Raw genomic sequence first — 27,522 nt, 5'->3', positions numbered from 1 at the left:
CCTAATCATGAACCTATCCAGATTTCTTTTAAACATTATAACTGTGTCCACATCCAAACACTTCGTCTGAAGGTTCATTCCACACACGAACCATTCTCTGTGTAAAAAGCCTGCCCCTCATGTCCTTTTTAATTCTTTTTTCCTTCCCACCTTAAAAATATACCCTCTTGTTTTGAACTCCCACACCCTTGTCATATCTATCCCCTCATGACCTTATGAACCTCAGTAAGGTCACCACCACCCCCCCCCCCCCCCCAACCTTCTACCCCCCAGTGCAAAAAATTTCCAGTTTATTTTTATATCTCAAACTCTCCATTCCTGGCAAGATCCTGGTAAGTCTTTTCTGAGCCATCACCAGTTTAACAATATCCTTCCTATAACCGGGTGACCAGAATTGGACATCAGTACTGCAGGAAAGGCCTCACAATGTCCTGTACAACCTCAACATGACATCCCAACTCCGACACTCAAAAGGTCGAAACAATGAAGGCAAGCATGCCAAATGCCGTCTTCATCACCCTGTCTACCTGTGACGCAAAATTTCAGAGAAGAATGTACCTGAATCCCTCGGTCTCTCTGTTCTACAACACTAGCTGGGGCTTTACCATTAACTGTACAAGGCCTGCCCTTGTTTGTATTTGTTTAGGATGGAATAAAATCAAAATGTGGGAGAAACTCAGCACTTGTGGGGAGACAAAAACAGACTTAACATTTTGAATCTGGTATGAGTCTTCTGCTCTGAAGGGGAATCATATTGGACTCAAAACATTAACTCTTTCTCTCACCACAGATGCTGTCAGACCAACTGAGTTTCTCCAGAACTCTGCTTTTGTTTCAAAGTTCCAACTTCCGTAGTGTTTTAATTTTTTGTGAGGGTGACGTTTGCCTGCTTATTAGACTCCAGTTTCACATCAGCTTTGTTTCAGGCTGAAGAAGTGTAACATGCTGCTCAGTTTTATCAAGTCTCTTGGTGAGGGGGAAGGAGTGATTGTTTAAAAAGTCAAAAATGAATAGGCTTATTGCGAAGCTAAACTCCATTGGTGTGGGATGTAGCTCTGGATCCATGCTGTGATTTGAATGGAATGAATTTATTCAATGTTGAGTAACTTTTTTTGTATTCTAGTCTGGAGAAAAGAAGAAAGATGATGAAACAGTGGACAGTCTGGGTAAGTCGATAACTGGCCACTATAACAATAAAGCTGTGATTTGGTTATTGCATAATGGAGCCTTCCTGTTGGAACAGCAATGATAATATTGATATTTTAAAAATGTTGCTTTGCACTGTTCCTCCTTCCTTGCCTGAAGTGTTGGTTCTTACTATGTTATGGTAATACGTGCACTGTTCATCTACCAATATCGTAGGGTCATGCTGCAATGAACCAGGCCCTTCAGCCCATTATGTCTCTGCTGACCAATAAACATCAAACTATAGTAATCCCACTTACCTGCACTTGGTCCATAGACTACTATGCCCTGGTATTTGAAGTGTTTATCTGGTTGTTCCTTAATTTAGGGTGTAGATTTGCTCATTTGTTGATGTAACAGCACTGTTCACCTCCATCAACATCGACCTGGCAAAGGAAACACTTACCACACTTTTAGAAGAGACCATCACACACACCCCAACCACCATCAATCACATTACCAACGAAAACATCATGAAGGTAGTGGACCTCTGCCTCACCACCCACTTCACCTTCAACAGCATAATCTACAAACAAACCAACGGCACACCCATGGGATCTCCGCTATTAGGATTCATAGCAGAAGCGGTAATGCAAAGACTAGAACAAACAGCCCTACCAACCATCAAACCAAAAATCTGGGTCCGCTACGTAGATGACACCTTTGTCATCACAAAACGAAACAAGATAGAAGAGACATTTAACATCATCAACAACACCCTCATAGGCATAAAGTTCACCAAGGAGGAAGAAACCAACAACAAACTCGCATTCCTGGATGCCACAGTTGAAAGAAAGAGCAACGGAGAACTACAAACCTGCGTATACAGAAAACCAACAAACACTGACCAAATACTTAACTACACCAGCAACCATCCCAACACACACAAACAAAGCTGTATCAGAACACTAATCCAACGAGCCACCTCACACTACAGCACAGACGAACTTCAGAAAACAGAGAACCACCTATACAATGTATTCAAGAAGAACGGATCCTCAAAAAACACAGTCCGCAGATTCCTCAAGAACAAACCACGACAAGCAGACCAAACACAGCCAGAAACCCTAACCACCTTACCATACATCAAAGTTTCAGAAATGACAGCCAGACTACTAAGACCCCATGGAATCCTAGGAGCACACAAACCCACCAACACACTCAAACAAAAACTAACAAACTTAAAAGACCCAGTACAACCCATGGACAAAACCAACGTCATCTACAAAATTCCATGCAAGGACTGCCACAAACAATACGCAGGGCAAACAGGAAGAAAGTTAGCCACCAGGATACACAAACATCAGCTAGCCACAAAAAGACACAACCCTCTCTCCCCCGTAGCCCTACACACGGATGAAAAAAAACACCATTTTGACTGGGACAACACATTTATCCTGGGACAGGCTAAGCAAAGACGTGCCAGAGAATTCCTAGGGACCTGGTACTCCAACCACAATGCCATAAACAAACACATAGATCTAGATGCCATCTATCAACCCCTCAGAAAACGAACAGGAAATGACATCACCACAAACCCCAGGAACCCCATCCAGGAGAAAGATATAAATAGAAAGCAGGAGACAACAGCTTCGCTTCACTTGGAGGTCGCCACTGATGATGTTACCGAGCCAGGTAATGAAACGTCTGGATATCAAACCTACAGCTCAGCGAGCAAACCTACACCCTAAACCTCAACCTGAGCTACAAACCTTGTTCCTTAATTGTTGCAAGAATACATGGCTCCATCACCCCCTCAGGCAGCACATTCCACGTTTCTGCCGTCCTCTGGTGAAAAAAACCTTTATTCAGACTTCCTCTAAACCATTTCCTCCTTACCTTAAACTTATGCCGTCTGGTCTTAGACATGTCTGCCACAGAGAACAAACTCTCGCAATCTACTGTCTATACCTCTTGTAGTTTTGTACAACTCGATCAACAGCACCGTCTGCGCGTGCACAAGCATGCGCGCGCGCACACGCACACACACACACACACACCCGAACTAACCCAGGCGGCATTCTGGTGAATTTCCTCTGCACCCTCTCCAGTGCAGTCCTGTCCTTCCAATAGTGTGGTGATCAAAACTGCACACAGTATTCTATCTGAGGCTGAAACAATGTCTTATAAAGTTATAACAAGATTCGTTTGCTCCTATATTCCCCGCCCTGGCAAATGAAGATAATCATTTTGTATGCCTTTTTCCTCACCCTGTCTACCCAAACTGATACCTTCGATCCAAGGACATGTGCACCAAGGTCCCTTTGTTCCTCAGCACTCGTTCATTATGTAAATCCTTCCCTTATTATATCTCCCAAAACAATCACCTTGCACTTATTGGGGTTAAATTCCATCTGCCATTGCTCTGCCCAGTTTACCATCATCACCAATTTTCGTGTCACCTCCAACCTTATGTCTCCTCCATTCTAATCAAAGTTGTTAACATAGGTTTAGGGTGAGAAGGGAAAGATGTGAAAGAGTCCTAAGGGGCAACTTTTTCATGCAGAGGGTGGTACGTGTATGGAATGAGCTGCCAGAGGAAATGGTGGAGGCTGATACAATCGAAGCAATCAAAAGGCATTTGGATGGGTAAATGAATAGGAATGGTTTGGAGGGATATGAGCCAGGTGCTGGCAGGTAGGGCTAGATTGGGTTGGGATATCTGGTCGGCATGGACGGAAGGGTCTGTTTCCGTGCTGTATATCTCTATGCCTGTATGATGTCAATAACAAACAGCATTGACCTCTGTGATATGCTGCTGGTCACAGGCTTCCAATCACAAAACAGCACTCCACCATCACCCATTGCCTCCTGTTTGGAAGCCAGTTTTGGATCCAATTTGCCAGCTTGCTTTGGATCCCATGGGCTCTTACATTTCATGCAGTCTTTCATGCGGAACCCTGTTAAAGGTCTTGCTGAAGTCCATGAAAAGCACATCAACTCTTCTACCTTCATCAATATCTTTCGTCACCTTTTCAAAAAACTCAATTAAATTAGTCAGACGGGATCACCCTCTGACAATCCGTGCTAACTATCCCTGATCAATCCCTGCCTTTCATAGTGCTGATTAATCCTGTCCTTCAGAATTTTTTCAAATGCTTGCTTTGATAGTGACTAACTGCTCTGTAATTACCTCGCCGATCCCAGCTGCCTTTCTTGAACGAAGGAGCCATGTTAGTTATTCTCCGGTCACCTGGCACTTCACCTGTGGCCAGTGAAGAATTAAATATCTCTGCCAGGGCCAGCAATCCCGTCTCTTGGTTCCCATAGCAGCCTGGAGTACATCTCATTAAGGACATGTGCACACTTAGGATGACCTTATAGAGGTTTACAAATTTATGAGAGGCATGGATAGAGTAAATAAGCAAAGTCTTTTCCCTGGGGTCAAGGAGTCCAGAACTAGAGGGCATAGGTTTAGGGTGAGAGGGGAAAGATATAAAAGAGACCTAAGGGGCAACTTTTTCACGCAGAGGGTGGTATGTGTATGGAATGAGCTGCCAGAGGAAGTGGTGGAGGCTGGTACAATTGCAACATTTAAGAGGCATCTGGATGGGAATGTGAGTAGGAAGGGTTTGGAGGGATATGGGCCGGGTGCTGGGCAGGTGGGACTAGATTGGGTTGGGTTATCTAGTTGGCATGGGCGGGTTAGACCGAAGGGTCTGTTTCCGTGCTGTACATGTCTATGACTGAGGACATGCAGGTCCTTGGACTCCTCCACCGGCAAAACATAACAACACGACGGTTGGAGGAAGAACGCCTCATCTTCCGCCTGGGAACCCTCCAACCACAAGGGATGAACTCGGATTTCTCCAGTTTCCTCATTTCCCCTCCCCCCACCTTGTCTCAGTCGGTTCCCTCAACTCAGCACCGCCCTCCCAACCTGCAATCTTCTTCCTAACCTCTCCACCCCCACCCCACTCCGGCCTATCACCCTCACCTTGACCTCCTTCCACCTATCACATCTCCATCGCCCCTCCCCCCAAATCCCTCCTCCCTACCTTTTATCTTAGCCTGCTTGGCTACTCTCTCTCATTCCTGATGAAGGGCTTATGCCCGAAACGTCGAATTTCCTATTCCTTGGATGCTGCCTGACCTGCTGTGCTTTAACCAGCAACACATTTTCAACTGTGATCTCCAGCATCTGCAGACCTCATTTTTTACCCGGATATCTCCCACAATCCCATTCTTCTGCATTTTGTACAATAGCCTAAAGTGAGGAACCTTATCGAACGTCTTGCTGAAATCCATATACACCACATCAACCAGTTTACTCTCATCTACCTGTTTGGTCACCTTCTCAAAGAATTCAATAAGGTTTGTGAGGCACGACCTACCCTTCACAAAACTGTGCTGACTATCCCTAATCAAATTATTCTCTTCTAGAGGATTATAAATCCTATCTCTTGTAACCTTTTCCAACACTTTACCAACAACTGAAGTAAGGCTCACTGGTCTATAATTACCAGGGTTGTCTCTACTCCCCTTCTTGAACAGGGGAACCACATTTGTTATCCTCCAATCTTCTGGCACTATTCTTGTAGATAATGACGATTTAAAGATCAATGCCAAATGCTCGGCAATCTCCTCCCTGGCTTCCCAGAGGATCCTAGGATAAATCCCATCTGGCCCAGGGGACTTGTCTATTTTCACACTCTGCAGGATTTCTAATACCTCCTCCTTGTGAACCTCAATCACACCGAGTCTAATAGCCTGTATCTCAGTAATCTCCTCGACAACATTGTCGTTTTCTGGAGTGAATACAGTTGAAAAATATTCATTTAGTGCTTCCTCTATCTCCTCTGACTCCACACACAACCTCCCACTACTATCCTTGATTGGCCCTAATCTTACTCTCGTCATTCTTTTATTCCTTTCCTATAGAAAGCCTTAGGGTTTACCCTGATCCTATCCACCAACAACTTCTCATGTCTCCTCCAGGCTCTTCTGAGCTCTCTCTTTAGGTCTTTCCTGGCTACCTTGTAATCCTCGAGCGCCCTAACTGAGCCTTCACATCTCATCCTAACATAAGCCTTCTTCTTCCTCTTGACCAGAGATTCCACTTCCTTCGTAAACCACGGCTCCCGCGCTCTACTGCTTCCTCCCTGCCTGACAGGTACATACTTATCTAGGACACACAGGAGCCTTTCCTTGAATTAGCTCCACATTTCTAATGTGCCCATCCCCTGCAGTTTCCTTCCACATCCTATGCTTCCTAAATCTTGCCTAATCACATCATAATTGCCTTTTCCCCAGCTGTAACTCTTGCCCAGTGGTATACATCTATCCCTTTCAATCACTAAAGTAAACATAACAGAATTGTGATCACTATCACCAAAGTGCTCATCTACTTCCAAGTCTAACACCTGGCCGGGCTCATTACCCAGTGCCAAATCTAATGGGGCTTCGCCCCTTGTTGGCCTGTCTACATACTGTGTCAGGAAGCCCCCCTGCACATACTGGACAAAAACTGACCCATCTATAGTACTCGTACTGTAGTGTTCCCAGTCAATATTTGGAAAGTTGAACTCCCCCATGACAACTACCCTGTCTCTCACTCCTATCGAGAATCATTTTTGCTGTCTTTTCCTCTACATCTCTGGAACTATTCAGAGGCCTATAGAAAACTCCCAACAGGGTGACCTCTCATGTTTCTAACCTCAGCCCATACTACCTCAGTTGACGAGTCCCCAAACATCCTTTCTGCAACTGTAATACTGTCCTTGACCAACAATGCCACACCTCCCCCTCTTTTACCATCTTCTCTGATCTTACTGAAACATCTAAATCCTGGAATCTGCAACAACCATTCCTGTCCCTGCTCTATCCATGTCACTGAAATGGCCATAGCCCAGGTACCAACCCATGCTGCAAGGTCACCCACCTTATTCCGGATGCTCCTGGCGTTGAAGTAGACACCCTTCAAACCAACCTTTTCTATACTGGAGCTACAATTTTGGTTTCCTTCCCCCTGCTGGATTAGTTTAAACCCACCCCAATAGCCTTAGCAAATTTCACCCCTAGGATATTGGTACCCCTCTGGTTCAGATGAAGACCATCCTGCTTGTAGAGGTCCCACCTACCCCAGAAAGAGCCCCAATTATCCCAGAATCCAAAACTCTCCCTCCTGCACCATCCCTGTAGCCACGTGTTCAACTCCTCTCTCTCCCTATTCCTTGCCTCACTAGCACATGGCACGGGCAACAAACCAGAGACAACAACTCTATTCGTCCTAGCTCTAAGCTTCCATCCTAGCTCCCTGAATTTCTGCCTTAAATCCCCATCTCTTTTCCTACCTATGTCGTTGGTGCCTATGGGGACCACGACTTGGGCTGATCCCCTTCCCCCTTAAGGATCTCAAAAACATGATCAGAGACATCATGAACACTGGCACCTGGGAGGCAACACACCAACCGTGAGTGTCTCTCTTCCTCACAGAACCTCCTATCTGTCCCCCTAACTATGGAGTCCCCAATGACTACTGCTCTGCTCCTCTTCCCCTTTTCCCTTCTGAGCAGCAGGGACAGACTCTGTGCCAGAGCCCTGTGCCCCACTGCTTTCCCCTGGCAAGTTCCCCCCCACCCCCTCCCCCCTCAACAGTATCCAAAACAGTATACTTATTGTTGAGGGGAATGGCCACAGGGGATTCCTGCACTGCCTGTTGGTTCCCTTTCCATCCCCTGACTGTAACCCATCTGCCTTTTTCTTGTACCTTAGGAGTGACTACCTCCCTGTAACTCCTCTCAATAACCCCCCTGCCTCCTGAATGATCCGAAGTTCATCCAGCTCCCTAATGCGGTTTTCCGTATGTCCGTATTAACTCGGGAGACCCCTCCAGAGCCCAGGGCTTAACAAATCTAATCATCCTGGTTAACTAAACGCCCGAGTTAAGATGACTGACAAATCTATATCCAAATGATTCAATAGGGCTGCCGTGTCTTCTAAAAATGGCCTGTTGTGTAAAAAGGTCCAAGGGAACGTGCTCCATAATTAATTTCTGCCGTCCCAGCAAACCCGGCGGGTTCTCAGACACCCAATTCATCCGAATATTCTTCCGTGCACAGTCTGCAAGAATATTAAATCGTTTCTTCCCATGCCCATCTAAAGATGGTAAATTCAGTAGACCTAAGAGGTGAGATATCAGGTCTCCTTTGACGTCAGTCCTCAATACCCTCCCTATCTCTCCCGCCACAGCGCTCCAATAGACACGGAGCCTGTGGCCTGTCCAGAAGCAATGGGTAAGAGTACCTACACTTATTTTACATTTGCGGCACACTGACGATGCCCCTTTTTTAAACTTCGCCAGGCGGTCTGGTGCCACATGAGCCCTGTGCAGAACTTTTAACTGCATAGCGCATGTCCTATTACAGATTGAGATCTTTTGAGTGTTCTCCCATGTTTCAGAAGAGATCTCCACTCCCAGCTCTTGCTCCCAGACCTCTCATAACTGGTTAATATCCTGCCAGGCCCTGCCACCCAGCAGGCGATAGAGGGCACTAACTGAAAGGGTGCTTGTGGAGTATAGCAGCAGCCTCTCTGTATCGGGTTTAAAGGGCTGAGTGAGAAGGGCAGTCTTCTTCTGGGTGAAATCCCTAACCTGAAAAAAACAGAAAAGATCTCTGCTGGGTAACCCATTTTGCGGCTTAGTTGTTCAAAAGACATCTTAACCTCCTCCTCAAACAAGTCTCCCAAACTAGAAACTCCTCTCGCTGCCTATAGTTTCAACCCTGAGTCCATCATCCCTGGATGGAACCCTGCCATGCCAACTATAGGTGTAAGTGGCGAAGTCTTGGATAAACAACCCTCACTCTGACACATCGCCCTCCATGCCTTGACTGTACTAATGACAATGGGGTTCCGGCAGTGGTCCATAACTGTCCTCATCTTATCCATGAACAACAGGTTAATAAGAGGACACTTTGCCTGGCAGGCCTCGATATCCAGCCATATTGAGTTTGGATCATTACCGACCCAATCACAGACAAAGGACAGCAGGGAACTCAATGGATACCTCCTGATGTCTGGGAAATCAACTCCTTCCCCTCCTTGAGGCAACTGTAATTTAGTAAGTTTGATGAGGGGCCGCCCATGATGCCAAAGGAGCCAAACTACCCCATAAACTTCCGCAACGTTGACCTGGGAAACATTATAGGGAGCATACACATGGGATAAAGCGAACGAGGAAGAACGTTCATCTTAATGAGAGATACTCGGCCCAGCCATGAAATTGGAAGAACCTCCCATCTCTAAAGATCTCACCCAATATTGTTGAGCAAGTGAGCAAAGTTAGTCCGAAATAACAGATCAAATTTGGGGGTAATAAAAATGCCTAGGTACTGGAACCCTGCCGTGAGTATTTTAAAAGGGAACTTAGGGCCACCTTCAACTTCTGGCATATCCTTAAGGTTCCCCAAAGGCATAGCCTCCAATTTTGCAAAATTAATCTTATTTCCTGAAATAGCCCCAAATGAAATGATGCATTATATCAAATGGGGTACGGAGGTCATCAGGCTCGATACTCATCTTATTCTTAATATATTTCGAAAAGTTATGGTCACGATCCCCAAAATGCTCACCCACTGAAACTTCAACCACTCGACAGGCGTCACTCCCTGGGATTAGGATGAGCACTGCCCTGTCTCTCATGGGACTATCTACCGACTGACACTAAAAGTTCTCCCGGGTGCACTTTAAAATTTCATCCCGTCTATTCCTTTCACGCTGAGGTGATCCCAGTTAATGTTAGCAAAGTTCAACTCCTCTGCAACAAGAAGCTTGCTTCTGTCACACCTTTTGATGATCTGCCACACATCTCCTAGCAAGGCAGGCACCACTTTTGTTTTATTTCTAAGCTCTACCCAATTGGCCTCATTCGATGGCTCTTTCAGAATGTCTTCCCTCACCTCTCTCATTCCCTCCTGCCCCAACTTCTCGACTGCGTCTGAAACCTCTGTCCCCTGGAATGTTGGGCTGCCAGTCCTGTCCTTCCTTCAGCCAGTCTCAGTGACTGTATCAGTCTCCAATTCTCACGTACTGATTAATGCTGTAACTTCACCTTGCCTTACCAATCAGCCTCCTTGTATTAAAACAGATACAATTCTGCACCCTCCCCTTGTACCTGATCCTGCCCAGGTCTTCTCCACCTACTGGACTGTCCTCGTCAGCCTTCTGTATGTGATTGGACCTTGCTCCCGACTTTGTTAACTCTGTTCCCCATCCCCTTGCCAAATTAGTTTAAAACCACCTCAACAGCATATCCATATCTATCACCGGGCTGTGAGAGAAACAGGGTCTTTAACTGCTAGAGGCATCATAGATGTTGATGCAATCCTATTCTCATCTGACATCTACATGTCTGTGATGAGTGCAGGAGCAGGGACCATAGAGAATAGGAACAGGGGTTGACTGTTTGCCTCATCCAGTCTGCTCTGTCATTCACCTAGATCATGGCTGATATTCCACTTCACTGCCATTTTCTCACACTGACTCTTAGATATTAATCTAGAAATGCACAATCATCTAGAATCTGGGATATGTTTTTCCTACTCTCCATTCCTAACTCAGGCCCACTCAGACTGACTGTAAAACTCCATTATCCAGCTGTCTGAGTTAAGCTAACTCATTGTGGGCCAGGAATCAAAACTGGCCACATCTGATCTGTGAGATTCAGCTCCTCAGTCATTGCTGCCAGAGGAGCTGCGAGAGAGACTTAAGTCTTAATGCCACACGTTGGTATTGGATACACGGTACATCAATCACCTTTTTTTGTTTGTATCTCTTTAAACTCAGTAAAAGTAATATTGTACATCATTTTGTATTTGAAGTTTTAATTCATGAATATGCATCTGCAATTGGAGGTGTTAACCGCATTTTTTTGTATTAATTTGCATTATTAATAGTTTCCGTGTTTCATAAAATGTGCCAGGATACTATGCTGATATTCTTGGGAGTGCTAAACTGTTGAGGAAAGAATGCTTTAAGTCTAAGCACACTTAATTGGACCGTAATTTAGATTTCTAAAGGTTTGTAGCAGCATAGTTATTCAGTATTTGACAATCACGGGTGCGCGCAAGTTTTATTGACATAATGCCAGCCCCTTTTGAATGGAAGCCTGTAAGACGCTGCATTTTTGGTGTACTGAACTGTAATCTGTGACTGAAGCTCCATCTCGGGGCTCCCCAAGGCCTGTATATCTGTACATCTTCTATCTGATTGGCAGGACCCTTGGAGAAAGGACAAGTGAAGAATGAGTCTCTGAGGGAATTGCGAGTTGAACTGAGTAAAAAGCACAAAGCCAGGGAATTGGATGGATTTGGACTATACTTGTACGTATTAGCTTGCATGAGATAATGCCTTTTTGTTTTCTGATGTGTGTTGAACAAGATAGATGACAATCCTGAGGAAGGTTACTCCACTGACTTTCCCCACAAGCTTGTATATATTAGCAGGTGGGTTGCAGGGGGGAGGAAGGATGCTGCTCAGGAGCTGCCTCAGCCCCATATTTCAGACGCTGTTGCCATGTATTATAATCCAGAAGTGATAAAAGACAGCTTGGAAACAAATAACGACCATAGAAACTGTGCTCTGTGACACTGTGACCAGGGAGGAATAACCAGCTGGAGGAATATCTCATGTTTTTATTGGTATGGCTTTAATATGATGTGGAAGGGCTGGTGTTGGACTGGGGTAGACAAGGTCAGAAGTCACACAACACCAGGTTATAGTCCAACAGGTTTCTTTGAAATCGCATGCTTTCAGAGCGCTGCCCCTTCATCAGGTGAAGTCTTGGCTTTCAGAGCACTGTTCACTTCACCTGACAAAGGGGCAGCGCTCCGAAAGCTGGTGATCTCAAATAAACGTGTTGGACTATAACCTGGCGTCATGTGACTTCACACTTTGACTTTAGTATAACCAGTCTAAATAGCAGATTGCAATGCTGATCAAGTCCTACACACATTCTCGGTCCTTTAATCACACTGCATCTTGAGGAATACGCAGCAGCAATAATGGAAAGAGGCATGCAGTTCATGTTTCACATTGGTGACCACCTCATCGGAATTGGGTCTGATGAATGGTCATTGAGCTGAAACGTTAGCTGTTTCTCTCCGCACAGCTGTGCTGCGTACTTGCAGCATTTCCCGTTTGTATTTCTGATTTGCAGCATCCACGGTAAGTTGCTTTTGTCTGTGAGTAACATGCTCAGTTCTGCTCTCCGAGATGTTCATGACCTTGGGGTACAGGAAGAAGAGTCTCCGATCAGAGATGCCAGAGAGCGGAGTCAGGAAAGAGTGGAGGAACTTTGGATTCTTAGTGTTGTGCCTTTGTAAAGTGGTGTAACCCAGCAAATGGTTTAGAAAAGAGAAATCGAACACTGCCTCAACCTAAACTATAATGATAGTGCAAGGGGCTCGATATAAAAAGTGGTGAAAGGTAACTTGTCGGGAAGGCCCACTTGGTTCTAAGAGGAATCCAAATGGGCAGGGTGATATTGTGAAAAGTCAGAAATATCAGAGATACAGCAGGAGAGCTGCTGGCTGTTTTTGGATTGGTGAGATAAATGTCAAACTCCATGGAAACTGAAGGGAGAGTGGTAAAGTATTCTCCCTTTTGTGTCACATAGTTACAATTAAAATATATTCTTTCTCAGGCTGCCAGTGGATTCCCATAGTTACTTACAAATTTGTGTATTGATTACCAGTCTAATAAGATCAATATATTTTCCTTCTAAAGACAAAATAGACAGCATACATAATGCCAGCCTCATTGCAGGAGCATTAACTGAAAAGGTTTTCAGTGATTAATTGCAAACTGGGCAAGAATCCGGGTGATTGAGATGTTTGTTTAACAGAACTGGCTAGCACTACTGCCTCACAGCGCCAGAGACCCTGGTTCAATTCCCGCCTCAGGCGACTCTTTGTGTAGAGTTTGCACATTCTCCCCGTGTCTGCGTGGGTTTCCTCCCACAGTCCAAAAATGTGCAGGTTAGGTGAATTGGCCATGCTAAATTGCCCGTAGTATTCGATGAAGGGTAAATGTAGGGGAATGGGTCTGGATGGTATACGCTTCGGCGGTTCGGTGTGGACTTGTTGGGCCGAAGGCCTGTTTCCACACTAAGTAATCTGATCAAAAAAAGAACGCAAGCAAGAATTGGTACCATCAGTGAGCATGAGAAATGAGGATCATGTGACGTTAATTTATTTTAAAATGATGTCAGAGTTTGAAGAGAGAGCTCGACAATTTGATGTCTTTTAAATTGCCTACCATTATATCTGATGGCACAAGTCATCTCAACCTAAGTTACGTTTTTAATGCTTTCTAACTGAATGCTGATCCTCTTTGCTTTATCTTGTGAGTTTAATTATGATTATGAAAGTATAGGCTCATTGATATATCTGTGAGCTGTAATTCAGTCAGCATTTGTCTGTTAGGTATGGAGTAGTCCTGCGGAAACTGGACTTGGTTAAAGAAGCCATTGATGTGTTTGTGGAAGCAACACATAGTTTACCTCTGCACTGGGGAGCTTGGCTCGAGCTATGCAATCTCATTACTGATAAGGAAATGGTGAGTAGATTAATCAGTTGTTTCTTGAAGGGATTTGGTTACAGTTGGCAATTTAATTTCTCTATAACCAAGTGCCAACTTCTGGCAGAATATTTAATTGCAAGAACATACAGAGGAACCTCAGTTATCTGAAGGACGCAGGCAGGTGGAGTATTTTGTTTGGTTAATCAAATTCCGGCTAATCGAATGCTGGATAACATTGTTTAGCCGAGCATCAGGACTTTGCGATCTGGCCGGGTAATCCGAAATTCAGATAATCGAATGCTGAATAATCAAGGCTCCTCTGTAATAAAAAGCATGAAATTGGGCTGGGTATCAGTAATTTTTTTTAAGTGTTGCTGTTCCAAAAGTGAATGATAAAGAAATAAACGTTGATGTTGGGCAAACTAATGGGTGAAAACGTCCCCTGGTATCATTCTGGGAAAGGTAATAAAGAAGCCCCAACTTTAGTTTGTCACTCTGTTTTGAGTTAGCAATTCCCCAGCAAGGCTGAGGTGCTGCAACAGTTTTCTGTTCCTGAGAATGTTCACTGTCCTGGGAAAATGAGGAGAGAACTTTACTCTTTCATGGTGCCTCTTGTTAAATGAGGAATCCAGTTGATAGGACTAACACCCAGAGGGAGATTCCTAGTTTGGTGCTGAGTGAGTGCTACAGTATTAGAGGAGTCAACCTATTTGCCCATTCCAGGGCATTTGAGCCAGACATTTACTAATGCTCACTTCAAAGCCCTTTGATCTGCTGGGTGTAAAGCCAATTTGGAGGGCTCCGTGTTCTGAAAGATTGTGATACATACAGATGGAGGAAGCCCATCCATCCCAATTTAATTACTTTTCTAGAATAATCCCAATAGTCTTCTGTTGCAGCATTGAACGTAACAAACATAAGAACTAGGAGTAGGAGTAAGCCACCTAGCCGTTGGAGCCTGGTCCCCCATTCAATAAGATCATGGCTGATCTTTTCGTGGACTTAGCTCCACTTACCCGCCCTCTTACCATTACCTTTAATTCCTTTACTGTTCAAATATCTATCTTTACCTTAAAAACATTCAGTAATGTAGCCCCAACTGCTTCACTGGGCAGGGAATTCCACAAATTCACAGCCCTTTGGGTGAAGAAGTTCCTCCTCAGCTCATCAGAGATCTGTTGAATTGTTTCTTAAATGGTTCTTTTCCTCCACTGCTTTGCCTAGAGGTTCAGCTGTCTTCTAGCCCATGGGTTATAGCTCTGCTTTCTGTGACTTTAATGTTGGCCTGTAAACCTTTCTCATACCTGTTGTACTTTGCGTTCCCCTTCCAGCTCAAGCCCATGGTGCTTCCCAACACATGGATGAAAGAATTCTTCCTGGCTCACATCTATACAGAGCTGCAGTTGATTGAGGAGGCATTGCAAAAATACCAGAACCTCATTGATGCTGGCTTCTCCAAAAGCACTTACATCATCTCCCAGATTGCTGTAGCTTATCATAATGTTCGAGGTCAGTATTAGGGTCAGGATGACGTCGCCTCGTTTTTGTGTCGTAAGATCAAATTGAGATTGTCCTGCATTTTTGGGAATGTTATTTTTAATTCAGTCCTTCGGTTCTTGATAGTCATCCATTTAGGAATGTTTGTGGTAAGGGCCTGGTCTCCACAGTGACCCCTCATTGTAGATGGTACCTTGCTTTGATCCAACCCAGTTCCAACCAAATCCTTCACATGTCTGTCTAATATCACTTGTAGATGAGAAAATCAGGTGGAAGACTTGGCTGATGTATAGTTGGCGTTGTCAGTCTTCATGTTAAAGCTGCATGTTTGCATATTTCCTGAAGCTGTAAATGCAAACCAGACACTAGTGTGTGTCTCCCTTTCTTCTTAATCTACATAGTCTTCAGGTCCTGGCATTGTACAGGAGATGATGAGTCCCTTCTGATTCATTGATCTTCTGTTGCAGTGTTTGGAGATGACAGCTTTTGGTGTAGGGCTTGCTGCAGTTCACATTATCCCCAAGGACCCCTCTAAAGAGTGTCTGCAGCTTGGAATTCTGGAAGGGGATGAGGTTCAAAATTGGCTTCAGCTTGGACTTGCCAGTCACTTCAAAAGCGGTAGGTGTAGAGGTTCTGCCTTGGGTGCAGTCTGTGATGGTGTGAACTGCACCCTTCTTGAAAATTCAGGGATTTCCCTTAAACCTGTGCATATTACCGAATACAAAATTTGCAAGAACCAATACAACTGGCAAACATTTTAAAATAGTATTTTATTTTTAATTTGCCTCAGAAGGTATTCCTTAACACATTTGTTTGTTGAAAATGACTTGAACAAAAGTACAAAAACTATTGCTTAGTTGGATTGTGATACAATAGTTAGTTTCCTGGTAAATTTAACTGTAAATTATATCGAAATCCTTTGCAAATATGTTATTGTCCTTATTCCTAAAAGGTCTGGCTCAATTTTTAGAGTCTGCATAATGGCCTGTGGGTAAGTGCAGTTAGCAGGAACTGGTGGTCAGCTAATTAAGCGCGTGGCTTGTTTTGTGAGTGAGGCGTGTTCCTAGCGCATTGTTCTCTCAAAGCTTTTCAAAAATGTTGCGGAGATCTGATTTTCACCAAACATCAGTTTCCATGATCCTTTGTGCTGGTCCTGCTGAGTTCAGGTGACTTGCACTGGAGCATTGAGACTGATCGAGTGAAAGATCCAGGCCAAAATCTCCAGACTGATTCCTTATTTAACAATTCATTTTACTTACTCTATCATCCCAACATCAATTTGCACACCTCGACTGGAACTCTTTGATCATAATGGAATCTTGGGGCAAATATCCAGAAAGATTAGTTTCCCAGGAATAAATGGACCTTTGCCGTCGAGTGTGCCCTGCTAGACATGGGCAGTGCACTGGTGGTTTGGTTGCTGAAATGATGTGTCTTTTGATTGGCAGAGTTGTTGTTGTGGTAGAGTATTTGTTTAGTTGCATCTTGATCTCTGTACTTTGCACTGCAGTTCTTCCATGGTTAAACTTGTAAAAGTGAATGTGAATTTATTCAAATAATTTCTTTTTGGTCACACGAGAATATTGAGGGATTTCCAGTTTGGAAGTTGAAATGTTTTCATGGTCAGGTATGTCGCAGGAGCTGTGAACTCTTAACTGTCATCTTTAGATTTTACCTCCTTGCCGAGAGTGAAAACACACCTGATTAGTCAAGAGGTGTCTCATCTTGTTTTTCGAATAAGGTTCCAATTTTTTATTCAAACAGTTTCCATGTTTACTTTAAAAACTTGTGAAGTTATCTTCACCCTTATGTGTATAATTGCTGAATGATATGTGTGTTATCTGGGTCCATTTAATAAAAGGTTCTTTTGATTTAACATACTCATGTAGTTATCTGACAATCTCGTGTATTCAAGAAATATTGAACTAATTTTGTTTCTTTTTCCCCTAATCTTTAGATATTGATCGAGCTTTAACCCTTTTCAATGAGTTACGGAATCAGGACCCATATAGGATAGAAAATATGGACACGTTATCCAACCTGTTGTATGTTCGGGTAAGGCTGACTGTTCTCGTTGATACATTAACGATCTGCATGAAGGAACTGAGGGCGCTGTTGCTAAGTTTGAAGATGATGCAAAGACAGATGGAGGGGCAGGTGGGAAAGTGGGAGGCCGTAAAAGGATTTCTGATGAAGGGCTTTTGCCCGAAACGTCAATTTTCCTGCTCCTCGGATGCTGCCTGACCTGTTGTGTTTTTCCAGCACCACTCTGATTTTGAGTCTAATCTCTAGCATCTGCAGTACCCCACTTCTACCTGCAGGAGGACTTGGACAGGCTAGGACCATGAGCAAAGATGGAATACAGTGTGGGAAAGTGTGTGGTTATGCACTTTGGTAAGAAGAGTCAAGGCATGAACCGAGAGAGTGGTGCTGGAAAAGCACAGCATCTGAGGAGCAGGAGAATCAACATCTCGGACATAAGCCTTTCATCAGGAATGAGGCTTTTACAGACAAGTCTCATTCCTGATGAAGGGCTTATGCCCGAAATGTCGACTCTCCTGCTCCTCGGATGCTGCCTGACCTGCTGCGCTTTTCCAGCACCACTCTCTGATCTCCAGCATCTGCAGTCTTCACTTTCTCCTGGAGTAGAGGCATGGATTATTTTCCAAATGGGAATAAGCTTCGGAAATCTGAAGCACAAAGGGAGTTAGGAGTCCGAGTTGAAGATTCTCTTAACAATAACATGCAGGTTCACTTGGCAGTTAGGAAGGTATTTTGAGAAAGTTAGAACCTTCATCCGGAGGTTCACCGAAGAGGTTACCTAGTATGATGACGAAACGTCTGAGAACGAACTGCCAGCTCAGTGAGCAAACCTAAATCCAGAGTTAGAATACAGGAGCAGGGATGCACTACTGAGGCTGTGTAAGGCTCTGGTCAGAGCGCGTTAGAAATAATGGGAGCAGTTTTAGGCCCCGTATTTAGGGAAGGATGTGCTGCCATTGGAGGAGTTCCAGAGGAGGTTTACAAGAATGATCCCTGGGATGAAGGGCTTGTCTTATGCTGAGAGGTTGAGGACTCTGGGTCTGGATGAAGGGTGGATCTGATTGAGTTTTACAGAATACTAAGAGATCTGGACAGAGTGGATGTGGAGATGTTTCCACTAATAGGAGAGACCACAACCCAGGGTACAGCCTCAGAGTGAAGGACACCACTTTCAAAATGTCTTCAGCCCGAAGGTAGTGATTCTGTGGAAGCCAAGTCATTAAGCGTATTTACCACAAAGGTTGGTTCTTCGTTGGCAAAAGGATCAAAGGTTAAGGGGAGAAGGCAGGACAGTTAGGTTTAGAAATGTATCAGCCAAGGTGGAATGGCAGGGCAGACATGATTGGCTAAATGGCCTGATTCTGTTTGTTATAGTTCCTCACATCAAAGGTATCTAACGTCTGAGGATTACACACTGTTGAGTCAACTTTGTTTATCTTGATCGTTCCCGCCAGAATACAATGGTATTTTATCCTGGTTCTTCATTGCAATGGTTTTATTTCACTGCTCTTGTAAGTCTGCTCAATGTTACTCCCCTCTGACATTCTGAACTGTCTTTCATCTATTAACGCTCTTGCTGAGGTTGTACAGGACACTGGTGAGGCTTCTTCAGGAGTACAGTGTCCAGTTCTGATTGCATAATTATAGGAAGGCTGTTATTAAATTAGAGAGGGTTTGGGAAAGATTTATCAGGATGTTCCTGGGAATGGAGGGTTTGAGATATAAAAATAGACTAGAAAGGCTGGGAGTTTTTTCACTGGAGAATAGGAGATTGAGGGGTGACCGACCTTATTGAAGTTTATAAAATTGTGGTATGGATAAGGTGAATGGCAATGGTCTTTTCCATCAGGTGGAGGAGTTCAAAACTAGGGGACATATTTTTAAGGTGAGTGGAGAAAGACTTTAAAAAGGACACGAGGGGCAACTTTTTAACACCATGGTTCTGTGTGGAATGAACTTCCTGAGGAAGTGGTGGATGTGGGTGTAATTACAACGTTTAAAAGGCATTTGGATAAGCAGGTGATTAGGAAAGGTTTAGAGGGATAGGGGCCAGGAGCAGGCAGCTGGGACTAGTTTAGTTTGGGAGCGTGGTCAGTGTGGACTGGTTGCACTGCAGGGTCTGTTTTTCTGTGCAGTGTGACCTATGGCTCTTGTATCTTCCTCAAAAGAGCTCACTCCTTAAGACTTAGTAACTTTTCTCATACTTCAGCTTTTCTTGAGTTTCTCTTTGCCTCTCGACCATAAGTCTGCACAAACTCGAATAATATCCGTAAAACAGGAGACGTTCCCTCAGCACGGCTCTGCTTCTGGTTAAGATTGAAGGAAAATGTTTAGCATCTGAATATTTTTCTTTTCTATAAAAGTGCCAGAGTCAGGAGTTTTATTTTCAAACCTCAGGCATCAAATTCTTCTCCTTTTTAAATTCCTCTTGAAGTACAGGTAGATAGCAGCAAGGCTCCGTGCAGCCTTTGGGACTCGGTGTAGAGTTCAATCATTCTAAAGCCTGAAAACCATCTTCAACAGCTTTTATCCATCCCCACTCCCCAGGTCTGTCATAGCATTCAGCACAGCCAACGCATTGTTTTAGACACTCAACCACTCATCGTCCTTTGCTTCTCTGCTGGCTTGCTATCAACAATACTTTTGTCTGCAACTACCAACCTCTCTCTTCCCTCTTTCTCTCATTCACTCTTTCTCACTCTCTCTCTCTCTCACGTGCTCTCTCTCTCCAGTCTCCACTTCCAGCTATCCAGGCTGTCCTGTCATTGAGATAAATACTTTCAGTTCTGGGCTTGAATCGCTAACTTTGATTTCTCTCCATAGACTTGCTGAGTTTCTCCAGCAATTTCTGCTTTTCTTTCAAGTCCTAAATGTACTTAAAGAATTGGATTAATCAAATAATTTGATTTAGCAGCTTTGAATTAGAAAAAGTAGACTGGAATTCCAGTGAAGCGACTTGCTTTCTGGCAGTTGTGGGGAATTTGGAGGGGTTGTTATCAATTTGTGCCCATGTTTATGTTTCCATTAGAATATGAAGCCCGAGCTCAGCTATCTGGCTCACAATCTTTGTGAAATTGACAAGTATCGAGTGGAAACCTGCTGTGTGATTGGTGAGTACAGTTGCCCTACATTTTGCATTGATCCACCTGGTGGGTCTCTGTTGCATCCTTAAGTTCTTTTTGTTATTTAAGTTTCTCAGTCTTCTGCATGAGCTACTTTTACCAGTACCTCACTAAAATTACATTAACTCTTTTTGATACATATCAACTGTGCTCCATGGAAGGTGCCTGCACTCTTTGTAATATCGGAGCTGAAAATGTGTTGCTGGAAAAGCGCAGCAGGTCAGGCAGCATCCAAGGAACAGGAAATTCGACGTTTCGGGCACAAGCCCTTCATCAGGAATGAGGGGCCTCATTCCTGATGAAGGGCTTGTGCCCGAAATGTCGAATTTCCTGTTCCTTGGATGCTGCCTGACCTGCTGCGCTTTTCCAGCAACACATTTTCAGCTTTGATCTGCAGACCTCACTTTCTCCTCTTTGTAATATCTCTGAGTTCAGCTCTGAGTTTAGACAGGTTTCACTGAAGTCAGCAGAAGGACCACAGTGGATTTATTCTCTGACTATCTTGGCCAAGTCCTTCTCACTCAGACAGCTGAGAAATAAATTTAAAGAGAAGTAAATGTCTGGCTGCATAAGGGAGTTGAATGAAATTGAAATCTGTCTTGGTCACAGAACCAACAGGAGCTTGAAGTATCACGGAGCTTCTGTTTGGTGAATTGCAGTTGCACAGACTGGTTCATCAGGCTGATGAGATTCGCTACAGTTACGGTAACAGGCCTTTCGGCCTAACAAATCCACACCGACCCTCTGAAGAGTAATCCACCCAGACCCATTCCCCTCCCCTACATTTACACCTGAATAATGTACCTAACACAATGGGCAATTTTAGCATGGCCAATTCACCCTGGCCTGCACATCTTTGGATGGTGGGAGGAAACCCACACAGATGCGGGAGCTAAATGTTGATTCTCTGCAACAGTGGGACAATTCAAAAGAATAAACTATGAAGCTAGGGCGTTTCTACTGGAGTTGAAAAAACTGCAGTGAACACTGTGACAATATTGTTACTTCAAAAGTTATTTTGTCCTGGTTTTTTATTTTTGAAAGAGAGGTTATAAAGGCAGAGGTGCCGAAATGGCTACTGGTAACATCTTAAGTAAACAACTTAGGAGGGCTTTAAAACATAGAACATTACAGCGCAGTACAGGCCCTTTGGCCCTCGATGTTGCGCCGACCTGTCATATCAATCTGAAGCCCATCTAACCTATACTATTCCATATACGTCCATGTGCTTGTCCAATGACGACTTAAATGTACATAAAGTTGGCAAATCTACTACCATTGCAGACAAAGCATTCCATGCCCTTACTACTCTGAGTAAAGAAACTACCTCTGACATTTGTCCTATATCTATCGCCTCTCAGTTTAAAGCTATGCCCCCTCATGTTCACCGTCACGATACTTGGGAAAAAGGCTCTCCCTGTCCACCCTATCTAATCCTCAGATTATCTTTTATGTCTCTATTAAGTCACCTCTCAACCTTCTTCTCTCTAACAAAAACAGCCTCAAGTCTCTCAGCCTTTCCTCATAAGACCTTCCCTCCATACTAGGCAACATCCTAGTAAATCTCCTCTGCATCCTTTCCAAAGCTTCCACATCCTCCTCATAATGCGGTGACCAGAACTGTACACAATACTCCAAGTGCGGCCGCACTAGAGTTTTTTGTACAGCTGTAGCATAACCTCATGGTTCCGGAATCGATCCCTCTATTAATAAAAGCTAAAACACTGTATGCCTTCTTAACAACCCTGTCAACCTGGGTGGCAACTTTCAAGGATCTGTGTACCTGGACACTCAGATCTCTCTGCTTATCTACACTACCAAGACTCTTACAATTAGCCAGTACTTTGCATTCCAGTTACTCCGACCAAAGTGAATCACCTCACACTTGTCTGCATTAAACTCCATTTGCCACCTCTCAGCCCAGCTCTGCAGCTTACCTATGTGTCTCTGTAACCAACATCCTTTGTCACTATCCACAACTCCACTGACCTTAGTGTCATCTGCAAATTTACTAACCCACTGTACCCACCCTTCTGCGCCCTCATCCAGGTCGTTTATAAAAATGACGAACAGTAGTGGACCCAACACCGACCCTTGCGGTACGCCACTGGTAACTGGACTCCAGGATGAACATTTCTCATCAACCACCACCTTCTGTCTTCTTTCAGCAAACCAATTACTGATCCAAACTGCTATATCTCCCACAATCCCATTCCTCTGCATTTTGTACAATACCCTACTATGGGGAACCTTATCGAAAGTCTTGCTGAAATCCATATACACTACATCAACCGGCTTACTCTCATCTACCTGTTTGGTCACCTTCTCAAAGAACTCAATAAGGTTTGTGAGGCACGACCTACCCTTCACCAAACCATGCTGATTATCCCTCATCAAATCTAGATGATTGTAAATCCTATTTTTTAACACTTTACCAACAACTGAAGTAAGGCTCACTGATCTACAATTACCAGGATTGTCTCTACTCGCCTTGAACAGGGGAGCCACATTTGCTATCCTTGAGTCTTCTGGCACTCAGCCGGAAACGTCGACTCTCCTGCTCCTTGGATGCTGCCTGACCTGCTGCACTTTTCCAGCAACACATTTTCAGCATCTGATACTCCAGCATCTGCAGACCTCACTTTCTCCTCTTCTGGCACTATTCCTGTAGACAATGACGATTTAAAGATCAATGCCAAAGGCTCGGCAATCTCCTCCCCGGCTTCCCAGAGGATCCTGGGATAAATCCCATCCGGCCCAGGGGACTTATCTATTTTCACACTCTGCAGGATTTCTAATACCTCCTCCTTGTGAACCTCAATCACACCCAGTCTAATAGCCTGTATCTCAGTATTCTCCTCGACAACATTGTCGTTTTCTAGAGTAAAAACTGTTGAAAAATATTCATTTAGTGCTTCCCCTATCTCCTCTGACTCCACACACAACTTCCCACTACTATCCTTGATTGGCCCTAATCTTACTCTCGTCATTCTTTTATTCCTTAAATACCTATAGAAAGCCTTAGGGTTTACCCTGATTCTATCCACCAACAACTTCTCATGTCTCCTCCTGGCTCTTCTGAGCTCTCTCTTTAGGTCTTTCCTGGCTACCTTGTAACCCTCAAGTGCCCTAACTGAGCCTTCACATCTCATCCTAACATAAGCTTCCTTCTTCCTCTTAACCAGAAATTGCACTTCCTTCGTAAACCACGGCTCCTGTGCTCTACAGCTTCCTCCCTGCCTGACAGGTACATACTTATCTAAGACACACAGGAGCTTTTCCTTGAATAAGCTCCACATTTCTAATGTGTCCATCCCCTGCAGTTTCCTTCCACATCCTATGCTTCCTAAATCTTGACTAATCACATCGGAATTGCCTTTCCCCCAGCTGTAACTCTTGCCCAGTGGTATACACCTAATCCTTTCTATCACTAAAGTAAACATAACAGAATTGTGATCACTATCACCAAAGTGCTCACCTACTTCCAAGTCTAACACCTGGCCAGGCTCATTACCCAGTACCAAATCTAATGTGGCTTTGCCCCTTGTTGGCCTGTCTACATACTGTGTCAGGAAACCCTCCTGCACACACTGGACAAAAACTGACCCATCTATAGTACTCATACTGTAGTGTTCCCAGTCAATATTTGGAAAGTTGAATTCCCCATGACAACTACCCTGTCTCTCACTCCTATCGAGAATCATCTTTGCTATCCTTTCTTCTACATCTCTGGAACTATTCGAAGGCCGATAGAAAACTCCCAACAGGGTGACCTCTCCTTCCCTGTTTCTAACTTCAGCCCATACTACCTCAGTTGACGAGTTCCCAAACATCCTTTCTGCAACTGTAATACTGTCCTTGACCAACAATGCCACACCTCCCCCTCTTTTACCATCTTCTCTGTTCTTACTGAAACATCTAAATCCCGGAACCTGCAACAACCATTCCTGTCCCTGCTCTATCCATGTTTCTGAAATGGCTACAATATCGAAATTTCAGGTAACAACCCATGCTGCATGTTCACCCACCTTATTCCGGATGCTCCCTACTCTCAACTTTTTCTGTAGTCGAAGTACAATTTTGGTTCCCATCCCCCTGCCGGATTAGTTTAACCCCACTCCAATAACCTTAGCGAACTTCCCCTCCAGGATATTGGTAACCCTCTGGTTCAGATGAAGACCATCTTGCTTGTAGAGGTCACACCTACCCCAGAAAGAGCCCCAATTATCCAAGAATCCAAAACCCTTCCTCCTGCACCATCCCTGTAGCCACGTGTTCAACTCCTCTCTCTCCCTATTCCTTGCCTCACGAGCACATGGCACGGGCAACAAACCAGAGACAACAACTCTGTTCGTCCTAGCTCTTAAGCTTCCATCCTAGTTCCCTGAATTTCTGCCTTAAATCCCCATCGCTTTTCCTACCTATGTCGTTGGTGCCAATGTGCACCACGACTTGGGCTGATCCCCCTCCCCTTTAAGGCTCCCAAAAACACAATCCGAGACATCACGAACCCTGGCACCTGGGAGGCAACACGCCAACCGTGAGTCTCTCTCTTCCCCACAGAACCTCCTATCTGTCCCCCTAACTATGGAGTTCCCGATGACTACTGCTCTGCTCCTCTTCCCCCTTCCCTTCTGAGCAGCAAGGACAGACTCTGTGCCAGAGCCCTGTGCCCCACCGCTTTCCCCTGGTAAGTTGTTGTCTCTCTCTCTCTCCTCCCCCCCCCCAACAGTATCCAAAACAGTATATTTATTGTTGAGGGGAATGGCCAGATGGGATTCCTGCACTGCCTGTTGGTTCCCTTTCCGTCCTCTGCCTGTAACCCATCTGCCTTTTCCTTGTATCTTAGGAGTGACTACCTCCCTGTAACTCCTCTCAATAGCCCCCTCTGCCTCCCGAATGATCCGAAGTTCATCCAGCTCCAGTTCCCTAAACGTGGTTTTCGAGGAGCTGGAGTTGGGTGCACTTCCCGCAGATGTAGTCAGCAGGGACACGTGTGGTGACCTTACCTTCCACATTCTGCAGGAGGAACATTCAGCTGCCCTCACCGCCATTCCCACGATTCTAAATTCCCAAGGAGACTGTTGAAAAGATAAGGAATAAAAAAATAAACTCGTTACTTTACCAATCTGGCGCACAGGTCCTTGTTTTTTGGTTAGAGGAGGAGGATGGGTGGGAGGCACTATCCGAGTAGTGTTTCAGGTAACGCAACCACACAAATATATGACTTCCCAGAAGTCCTTCGCTCCTCCCTCGCACCTCTCGGCAAATGGAGGCCCAATTCCCGAGGTAAGTTCCTTTTAATGCGGGAAAACCCACCCTTCCTGGCAGCCCTCGCTTCACCGTTCCTCCTCCTCTCGCCGCTCTGCCGTTTTTGGTTAAAACGTTGGAACAATGGCAGCAGCCTGGATGGGAGCGACCAGCTCTCAGACACCAGGCTGTCTCGATTTGTTTTTAGCTTTGTCAGTCAGAAGGTGTTTGGCTCCCAGAGGAGTTGCAAACGTCAGTGAATTCAGTTAAACTACAAACTGAGGGGTGATAAATTTAAGACAGATGTCAGAGGCAAGTCCTTTATGCAGAGCGTGGTAAGGGTGTGGAATGCCCTACCTGCCAATGCAGTCAACTCAGCCACATTAGGGAGATTTAAACAATCCTTGGATAAGCACATGGATGATTTTGGGATCGTGTAGGGGGATGAGCTGAGAATAGTTCACAGGTCGGCGCAACATCGAGGGCCAGTTCTGTGCTGTATTGTTCTATGTTCTATTAACAGTAGCTGCTCCTTTCTCTGAAATCTCTCTTGATATTGTTTCCTCCTGAATTGGAGAACTACATGTAGGAATCTGTGTCTGAATTTACCTTTTTTGTCAAGGGGTGTGTTTATGGGATGTTACTATAGTGGAACAGTTAATAGGTACTGTATCTATTATTTGTTTTCCCACCATGTTTTCCAATAGTTATGTTATTCTAAATTCCTCTTTCATTTGTTTGTATCTTAACTACAGTGTTTAAATAAATTGTTTTGCTTAATGTGGAGTAGTTTGACCAGTTGCCTCACATCTGGTACATACATTTCACACCTACCTTTAAAATAGGAAAACATTAGGATCTGGGCTACCCTCTTAACAGATCTTGAGAGGCCTGGTCTGGTCTGGTCCAGTCCATAACAGGACAGCATTTATAAAGTTGCCTATATGTTATCCCCACCTGTTATTAAGATGAGGCCCCACAGGTGTCTGTATGTTACCCATGAGTGGGCCCTTTCATGTGTGGTTAATATTATGCTGACTTGGAGGGCAAATACTTCTCAGCAGTGGTTGATGGGAAGGTGATATTTCGCCTTCCCTGGCTAAGGGTTCTCGAATACTTAATTACCTGGCTAAATGCAAATTAGTATTTACTGCTTGGACCTTTACGTTTTGAGCTGTTGAACAGAAATGTAAACCTAATGTCACTTCTCTTCTCACCAAGGCAATTACTACAGTTTAAGGTCTCAACATGAGAAAGCAGCCCTGTACTTTCAAAGAGCACTGAAGTTAAATCCTCGTTACCTTGGTGCTTGGACGCTGATGGGTCATGAGTATATGGAGATGAAGAACATATCAGCAGCTATTCAGGCTTACAGGTATACAATGTCGTTGTTCACTTACACATGCTGTTTCAACTGATAACATTCAGGCATGATTTCACTGCCCTGAATCCCCATTTCATTCATTTACAGAAAACTCAACTGATGCTTCACTCCTCATGCTGGAGGACAGACTTGGTCATGAAGCAGAACCAAACTAACTGAGGTCTAATACCTGCTGTTGCTTGACACTTGCAGATGTGTCACTGACAGCATCTATTTAGCTTTTGCCTTCCCCGTGGCCCCACAGAATCAGAGAATAGTTTCAATCATTCAAGCCAGTGTATCCGAGCTGTTTCCCTAAAAGCTTCTCCCTGCAAATATTTCTCTGCAGATAATTATTCAGCTCCCTTTTGAAAGCCAAGGCTGAATCTGTCTCTACCACATGCTGGGGCAATGCATTCAGAACTTAACCCCACACTATGGGACTAGATTAATTTGGGACATCCAGTCGGTGTAGGTGAATTGGACCAAAGGGCCTGTTTCCATGCTGTGTGACTCTGTGACTATATTTGGCTTTTCTAA

General features: G+C 44.5%; 1 protein-coding gene across 1 annotated transcript in view; it reads left to right on the top strand.

Annotated features, from left to right (window-relative positions):
- cdc23 (CDC23 (cell division cycle 23, yeast, homolog)) overlaps positions 1-27,522 on the top strand; it is a 47,825-nt gene that overhangs the window by 9,363 nt on the left and 10,940 nt on the right. The window contains exons 4-10 of the mRNA XM_060837009.1: positions 1,124-1,166; positions 11,402-11,507; positions 13,611-13,743; positions 15,039-15,216; positions 17,162-17,259; positions 20,276-20,357; positions 26,841-26,994. Coding sequence (XP_060692992.1) covers positions 1,124-1,166; positions 11,402-11,507; positions 13,611-13,743; positions 15,039-15,216; positions 17,162-17,259; positions 20,276-20,357; positions 26,841-26,994 — 794 coding nt within the window. The remainder of the gene's footprint in view (positions 1-1,123; positions 1,167-11,401; positions 11,508-13,610; positions 13,744-15,038; positions 15,217-17,161; positions 17,260-20,275; positions 20,358-26,840; positions 26,995-27,522) is intronic.

This window comes from Hemiscyllium ocellatum, chromosome 16 (assembly GCF_020745735.1).
Source record: "Hemiscyllium ocellatum isolate sHemOce1 chromosome 16, sHemOce1.pat.X.cur, whole genome shotgun sequence".
Classification (NCBI taxonomy): domain Eukaryota; kingdom Metazoa; phylum Chordata; class Chondrichthyes; order Orectolobiformes; family Hemiscylliidae; genus Hemiscyllium; species Hemiscyllium ocellatum.
This window is presented reverse-complemented; position numbering and strand designations above follow the sequence as displayed.